Source organism: Calonectris borealis, unplaced genomic scaffold, assembly GCF_964195595.1.
Source record: "Calonectris borealis unplaced genomic scaffold, bCalBor7.hap1.2 HAP1_SCAFFOLD_35, whole genome shotgun sequence".
Classification (NCBI taxonomy): Eukaryota; Metazoa; Chordata; class Aves; order Procellariiformes; family Procellariidae; genus Calonectris; species Calonectris borealis.
Window position 1 is genome coordinate 2,035,226 of NW_027441451.1, and position 8,432 is coordinate 2,043,657.

Below are 8,432 nucleotides of genomic sequence, written 5' to 3' on the forward strand. Positions count from 1 at the left end.
TAAAGAGGAAGATTTCAAAGTGCACCTAATAAAAATATTTTTTTAATTTAAAGTTTCTATTTTACTAGTTTTCAGTTTAGAGAAGAGGTGATGGAAGCCTTCTCCAAGTGATAGTGATCCAGGGTGTCTCCTCAGGAGGTCTGGACAGGTAGGAGAAGCAGTCCCTTGAGGTCTGACTCTGTGCGGAGAACTTTGCTCCTCACCTCCCAAACCTCACCATTTCTCTCATTGGCCATCTGGGACTTACATCACTCTTCCTTGCATCAGACTTCTCCACTGATCTCTGCAGCTGGGTGTTACAGCTCCATTGCACCATCTCCCACCTGCTCTCCTCAGAGAACTGGCTGCACACAGGCCACATAAGAATTTTTCCTATTTGCAAACAAAGAAAAGCAAAGCATGATAAAGTTTCATAAACAATAAAACACACTCCTCAACCATATGCTAAGTACAAGCTGTCTCTAATGAAGTTGTCTTTCTACAAGGGATAATCTTATGAGAAATGTTTGAGATAGATACAAAAAAGTTAGATATAACCATAATTAAAGAATTGGCTAAAGAGACGATGAAACTACTGAAAGACAGGCAAGCTTTTAACTCCCTGAAGCTCAAAGCAGCAACTGAGTAGGTGAGAGTTATCTGAATGAACAAAGAATAACGTCCAGAGAAAAGTAGAGACTAATGGAATGGGCCTTTGTCTAGAGAGTCTGCATGTGCAAAGGCGACATCAGAAATGGTCATTGTATCAGGACAGGTGAAATCATATGAAAGATTAGAAAAACTGAATACACCGTATAACAGGAAGAATAGTGGTAATGAAGTTACAGGGCAAGATCGATATTTCTTTGGAATATCCCTTTTGAAAGGTCATTGGATTGGTAGAGGTCTCTTGTGAGTGAGGACAAGATGAGTTGCACTCATCTTTGAAAGTGGCCAAAAGCGTAACCCAGGGAAACACAGGCTGCACAAGCTCACTTTGGTGAGCAGTGAGCCATTGAATGAGTGCTCCTGGGTGACACTTCTGGGCACCTAAAAGAGAAGAGCATGGCCATGGACTTACCAAGGGTAAATCATGCCTCGCCAACCGGGTTGCCTTTATGATGAAGGAGCTGCATTTGTCCATGAGGGGAGAAGAGTGGATGTCACTGACCTCCACTTCAGCAAGACTTTTGGCGTGGTCTCCCTCAATATTCTTGTACCCAAGTCAGGCCATTCCAGTCTGGACAGGTAGACAAACATATGGGTAACCCACCAGTTGGATGATGAGGCTGAGAGTGCAGGGTGAAGGGGCCATGCTCTACCTGGAGGCCAGGGGACGTACTGGGGTTTGGTGAGGCGGCACCGGGGACTTTCCAGAGCCCTGTGCAGTTTAACACCTGTATCCACTGTCCTCTCAGGAACTTCATGAGATAGACAAAGGACAAAGGCCAGGTCCTGCACCTGCGATAGACTGACAGCCTGCAGTGGCAGAGGGAGCAGCTCTACAGAAAAGGCCCTGGTGGTGCTGGGGACAGAAGGAAAAACAAAACCCAGTAGTGTGAGCTGGGTGGTCCATTCAGAAGCTGACCCACACACAAGCCGCCACCTGACCTGTTACGGGTCCCATAGAGACCCTCCATATAGCTGAGCTGCCCTGACACCACACAAGGCAGCCCCCACTCCTCATCTTCCCCATCGGGCTCTCCTAAAGATGTTCTATCTCCATGCACCACAAAAGCCGTGGGAGCTGTCCTTCCCCACCTCAGCTCTTATTCCACTGAAGTCACAGCTCTGTGATGGCACCCACGGCTCCTGCTCTCTGTGCCCCTGGCTGGGGGCTTTGGTGCCCATTTGGGCTGCAGCCCCTCCGATGGGGCACCAGGGCCAAGGGCAGACTTGTCCCATGCAAACCTGGTCCCCAGAGATGGGACCCCGTGTGTGGAAAGGCTTTGCTTCCCAGCAGAGGCATGCTGGAGTGGGTGGCAGGTGGCAACAGAATGGTGGATGAGGTTGCCACCCCGAGAGCAAAAGCTGCAGTGCCCAAGGCTAGAGAGAAAGAGGCGAGGGCTGTGCAGCCCCGGCAGGAGAGGGGTTTGCTGTCCCAGGTGACTCTGCAGCACCGTGGGGCCTGTGCCAGAGGTGGAGCTGATCTCCACGAAGGACAAGGTGCTGCTGAGAATGTCCCTGGGGGAGGACAGCCTCTGATCCTGCCACACTCTGGACATCATGCTGGGGGCCAGCTGGCCAGAAAACACGTCTGCAGAGAAGGACCTTCTCCTCTCCCAGAGGAGAAGCAGCTGAGCAGGAGCCAGCAGTGCACCCCCGTGGCCAAGGCCAACAGCCTCCTGGGCTGCATTAGGAGAAGCATTGCTGGCAGGTGGAGGGAGGTGACCCTTCCCCTCTCCTCAGCACTGGTGAGGCCCCATCTGCAGTGCTGTGTCCAGTGCTGGGCTGCCCAGTGCAAGACAGTTGTTGACCTGCTAAAGCAAGTCCAGCCAAGGGCCACAAAGCTGGTTGAAGGGACTGGAGCATCTTTCACAGGAGGAAAGGCTGGGAGATGTGGGACTGTTCAGTCTGGAGAAGAAGAGGTTTGGAAGGGTCTTATTAATGTTATAAAGTACCACCTGAACCCAAGAAAACACTTTTTGACTGTGAGGGTGGTCAATCACTGGAACAGGTTGCCCAGAGAGGTTGTGGAGTCTCCATCCATGGAGATATTCGAAACCCACCTGGACAAGGTGCTGAGCAACCTGCTCTAGCTGACCCTGCCTCAGCTGGGGGGTTGAACTCGATGATCTCCAGAGGTCCTCTCCAATCTCAACATTTCCGTGAGTCTGGGAGTATAAAGGAGAAAAGAGAGACAGAAAGAAATGAACAACACATGGCCTTGATTGTAAATATGGTGGGATCCATGGAGGAGAGGACCCAAGGTGGAGCAGGGGAAAAGTGTGAGGAGGAAGGAGACGAAGCGATATTCTTTACTGACTGTTAACCCCCTCTTCACCATCCCCCCTGCTCCTCTTGGTGTGTGGGTGGGTAGATGAATTGGGAGCAATGGAGAAATTTGAGCAAGGAGAAAGTCTGAGGAGAATGGCCTTTAATATTTTTGTCATTGATTCTCACAATCCCGATCTTTTTTAATTGGCAGTAAATTAAATTGATCCTCGGCAAGTCAACATGTCTTTGCCCGTGACAATAATTGGTAACTGATCTCCTTGATTCTATCTTCACCCATGACATTTCTGGTTTATTTTCTCCCTTTGTCCTGTTGAACCGGGGGTGTGAGTGAGTGAGCAGCTGGGTGGGTGTCTGGCTGCTGGCCAAGGCTAACCCACCACAGGACCGCTGTGTGCAGTTTGGGGCTCCCCAGGACAAGAAAGACCCTGACAGACTGGAGCGAGTCCTGCAGAAGCCAGAAGGATGGTTGGGGCCTGGAGCACATTTTGGCCAAGGAGAGGCTGAGAGAGCTGGGATTTTCTGAGAAATCCCTCAGAGCCAACCACTGGAGCAAGGACCCAGGCCAGTTGGTGGGATCTCAATCAATGGAGATTTTCAATGTTTGTTGAGACAAGGCCATGAGCACCTGATCGAGCTGGGGCTATCTGAGAAGGGGCTTGGCTGAGAGACCAGCTGTGGCACGAGCTCTGGGACTTGTGTGTAAGAAGTGTCAGTAGGAAACTGGTTCCCTGTTTATTAATACTGGCGGTGGAGTTGGGTATCAGTGAGCCCCAGAGGAGGACAGAGGTGACCAAGCAGCAAAGGTCCCTCCTCAGGGCTGGGGGGTACGACCAGACATGGAAATGGCCGGTGTGTGGGACTGGTCTGGGTAGGTTTTCCCAGGACAGCTTCCCTGGTGTGTCCAGGGAACATGGCACAGACTGGGCCTCTCCCTTCTGCACCTTTGGCGCCTTGCTTCCTTCTCCATGACACCTGACTCTGCACTGTGAGCACCCTGCTGTGTGCCCCCACCCTGCACACTCACACAGCTGAGCTCTACACTGCTGCTTTCCTCTCCCGGGCACTTTCCAGCCCAGCCCAGTCCCTCCCCAGCTCTCCCCACCACCCCTGCCCTCTCCCCAGCCCAGCCCAGCAGAGCAGCCCAGCCTGGGCTGGTCCCACGGCAGTGCCCACCGCAGGGTGCTGCAGAGCTCTGGGCACTCACCCCACGGCCCCAGCCCCTCTGAGGGGCACAGCAGCTGCTGGGGGGCACACAGGGAGCTCAGCCTTCCCATCAGCCCCAGGAATGCTGCTGGCCCCAAGGCCACGAGGAAATGGAGGCTACTCACGCGCTGCCTCTCCTGAATTCATATTGCAGGTGATGCCCAGCCCTCACTGAATTTGCCCCCTCCTCTGCTCCCACCAGCCCCACTCCCCACGACAGCACGACAATCCTGGCCCTGGGCCTCCTCCGGCACCTCCTGCATCTCTCCAGTCTCCCCTCCTTCTACCTGCTGGGTCCCCACTCACTCCCATGGCACTGCAGAGTCCTTGTCCATGGATACGTCGATTTGGTGCTTTACTTTTGGGGGACTTGACTTGGGAGGGTGTTTCACCTTCTGAGTCTCCATTCATTCCAAGCCCAGGGCACGGGGTGAGTCCCCATCCTCTCCTCTCCTCACCCCTCCAAATTCATTTCCAGAGACTCTGGTATGTGCCATCAGTCTTGTCATCCATGAAGGAATCTGAGAAGATAATGGGAGGTCATGGACCATCTGCCCTGCCATTGGACACCAAGAAGAGAGCTCTTAAATCCAGACCGTTTCGGCCAGTGGAACCCAATGGTAGCATGAGCTTAACTCCCAAAACATTGAGAACACAGGGAGAAAAGATTGTTTAAAAGACCAATTCCTTAGACATTTTCGTGGAAGCAACTTTGGGGGAAGAGCCCAGCCTTCAGGCACTGCACCTGGGAGATCCCCTTTTATTGAAGAGCTGCTATTGGGCAGGCCACATCTGACACAGTGTTGGGCAAGAGACAGATGCAACAGGATCAAGCCTCAAGACAAGGAGTATAAACCCAGAAAATTCTATATAAGCAGGATTATCACAAGAGAAAAAATCAGACTTGTGGCCTAAGATGAACTCTGGGGAATGTGCAGAGAAGGGGAGGCAGGTTATTGTCGGCGAAACAGCGTCCACTGGGCCAGTTTCCATAGGGCATCCTTGAGCTCCTGGTTCCTCATGCTGTAGATGAGGGGGTTCACTGCTGGAGGCACCACCGAGTACAGCACTGCCACCACCAGATCCAGGGATGTGGAGGAGATGGAGGGGGGCTTCAGGTAGGCAAACATGGCAGTGCTGACAAAGAGGGAGACCACAGCCAGGTGAGGGAGGCACGTGGAAAAGGCTTTGTGCCGTCCCTGCTCAGAGGGGATCCTCAGCACGGCCCTGAAGATCTCCACATAGGACACCACAATGAAAACAAAACATCCAAATGCTAAACAGGCACTAACCACGAGAAGCCCAACCTCCCTGAGGTAGGAGTGTGAGCAGGAGAGCTTGACGATCTGGGGGATTTCACAGAAGAACTGGTCCACAGCATTGCCGTGGCAGAGGGGTAGTGAAAATGTATTGGCCGTGTGCAGGAGAGAAGTGAGAAACCCACTGGCCCAGGCAGCTGCTGCCAGGTGGACACAAGCTCTGCTGCCCAGGAGGGTCCCGTAGTGCAGGGGCTTGCAGATGGCAACGTAGCGGTCGTAGGCCATGACAGTGAGGAGAAAATACTCTGCTAAAATGAAACAGGCTAAAAGAAAGAGCTGTGCAGCACATCCTGAATAGGAGATGACCCTGGTGTCCCAGAGGGAATTGGCCATGGCTTTGGGGAGAGTGGTGGAGATGGAGCCCAGGTCGAGGAGGGAGAGGTTGAGGAGGAAGAAGTACATGGGGGTGTGCAGGCGGTGGTCGCAGGCTATGGCGGTGATGATGAGGCCGTTGCCCAGGAGGGCAGCCAGGTAGATGCCCAGGAAGAGCCAGAAGTGCAAGAGCTGCAGCTCCCGCGTGTCTGTGAAGGCCAGGAGGAGGAACTGGGTGATGGAACTGCTGTTTCTTGGCATAGGGGTACTGTTCAAAACTGGAATAGACAAGGAAAAAGTATGACAGACTTCTCCAAGCAAAGCCACTCCTTTTTTCATAGAAATCCACCCCCCACTCCAAAATTGAAACGCATTTCCTTCTCTGGTTTGTGCTGGCTGAGTGTGCTCTGAGGAGCAGGACCTCTGTTCATGGCCAAGGAGCCAGCTTTTCTCTGCTGCAGTGGGTACCTGGCAGCTGGTTTGTGACAGCTCCGATGTTCCCAAGGGATGTCAGATGTCATCCGCCCTTAATGGAAAAGATCAGTATCTGCACTCATGACTCTCAAGAGCATGGGCTGCAGAAGAGAGGCTTAGCGTGTCCTTATAAGAATTTTGCCTCTGTTTTTTATTTTCCACCATCACGTCTGGTGAGTGTTCTTTTTAGGGGTAGAAATGCTCATTTCTATGACTGAAAATGTGAAGAGTCTTGAGACAGGACAGGCAAAAGGGCTCAGCTCTCTGTGGCTTAGTGCAGTCAGGTGAGCTGCAGTGTCCATCAGTCTGTTACCCAGCTGCCCTGCTCTTTCCCTTGTGCTGCCTCAAAGATGACTTCACACACAAATTACTCATTAAAAGAAACCAAACCAAACCACTGGGCTCTGATGAAAGCAGGGGAGCACTGTTGTAGAGGGCAGATCTGCACACTCTTCTCTTCCCCACCCCAGAGGTGGAGTTGTGATGGAGAAGGACACCGTCCCTCACAAGAGAAGCAAAGGACTCTGAGCGGAGAGTACTGACCTCCAAGGGAAAGCTCAGCCCTCCCTGGGATCCTACAGGAGAGCTGTGCCTTTCTGGAGGGCAGCTCGCAAGCCCAGCAGGACAGGCAAAGCGGAGGGTCAGGTGTCCTGAAGAGGGGATGTCCTAAAGGGAGAGTCAGCTCATCGCCCAGCAGACAATGCCCAGAAGACATCCACAGTGAAGGACCGAATGAGAGCTGCCTTAACGGAGCCTACCCCGGTGCTTGTTTGCAGCTTCCTCCCACCCCCTGCCCAGGTCTCTGCTGCCTGGAGCTGTCCCTGCCGAGAGCTGGTTCCCTGTCCCCACCTCTCCTCCCTGTCGGTGCTCACAGACCCCATCCCACCCGCTGTGTGCTCAGCTCTGCCCTGCAGACCCCTCCCAGCAGCCGGGCACTGCACAATGTCTTCTCTGTCCGTGCAGGCTCTGATGGGATCATCAGACCAACCCTGATGAGGCTGGAGAAGTTGTACTGCTGCTGTCTGTAAGCCACGGTGTGTTGATTTCTCATACTCCCTGCTTTATTCACCTCCAAGAGTAACAGATTTGGAAATTCAGTGCCTCCTCTTGACATGAGACATTAATTTCTATGTCCCATTGCCCACCCAGGCAACCCAGAGTACAAGAGAGAAAGAACAGGACACTTGCTTTTCAGGTAGCCCCTGCCTTGCTGTGCTTCTTCAAAAGTCTTCTGGGAAAGTCCTGTAGTGATCTGAAAATGTGAGCAGGGCTGACCCCGGCAGCACCCTCTCAACAGCAGAAGGACCCTGCCCTGCTGGGGCTCGCTCCTTCCACCCACAGCTTCTCCCCACAGCGCCGTGGGGAGCTCCCCGGGCAGGCTGAGTGCTGAGCCTGGCAGGCGGCAGAGTCCCTGCCCCAGCACACAGCCCCTGGGGTGCAGGGACCCTGCTCGCAAGGACAGCCCTGAGCACCCCTGGTTGCACACCCACATGCACACCTCCACAACCATCCCTGGGAGAAGGCAGCCCTCATGCCCTGTCCCTCTGACAGTGTACCAGGGAAGCCCTGCTCTGGAGCACCTCCTCCTCCTCTACATTACAGAAACTGAGTGAGTCCTCCTGACAGAACCAATAAACTGTCAGATGGAGCAGTTTTCGGAGATCCCTCCAGGAACTGAAGCTGCATTGCCCCGCACCCAGAGACTTACCACGTAGGGGGCTGTGAAGATTCTCCCCCAGGGAGCTCTCAGCATCCTCCCACTCCCCACTGCCTCTAACCTCTCTCTGCCTCGCCGGTCTCCTCTCGGTGCCTGCAGGCAGTGCCCCCAGCCCTGCTCCTGGGCAGAGCTGTCTCTCTGCAGTGCTGCCCGCTTGCCATGAGCTCCCTCCATCCCAGGAGCCCAGCCCAGCTCAGCAGCAGAGGACCAGCCCAAGGCACCACTTGCTCTGCCCCCTCGGGGCTCCCTCCACGTGTCCCTGCGCCTCCAGGGAACCTGCTGGGAACAGCCTGAAGCCATAACTCATGGTCCCTCCCTCAGCTGGGAGAGACACTTCTTTCCAGCAGGGGCATTTCTCCCATCTGAAGAAGAGTCAGCTCCAGGAATCACCTTTTCATTGGCCCATCTGTAGACAGGACACCCGGACAGGGACAGGGAAGGATCTCATTTAGCAGTGCCCAGGGAAGGGA

General features: G+C 53.9%; 1 protein-coding gene across 1 annotated transcript; it reads right to left on the bottom strand.

The window, feature by feature from the left end:
- Positions 1 to 5,093: 5,093 nt before the first annotated feature.
- LOC142076160 (olfactory receptor 14J1-like) lies at positions 5,094 to 5,684 on the bottom strand. Its single transcript, XM_075138538.1, has one exon. The coding sequence runs from the start codon at positions 5,682 to 5,684 to the stop codon at positions 5,094 to 5,096; it is 591 nt and encodes a 196-aa protein (XP_074994639.1).
- Positions 5,685 to 8,432: the final 2,748 nt, after the last annotated feature.

Coding starts and splice junctions, on each gene's coding strand:
- LOC142076160 (XM_075138538.1), bottom strand. CDS start 5,684: ATGGCCTACGACCGCTACGTTGCCATCTGCAAGCCCCTGCACTACGGG.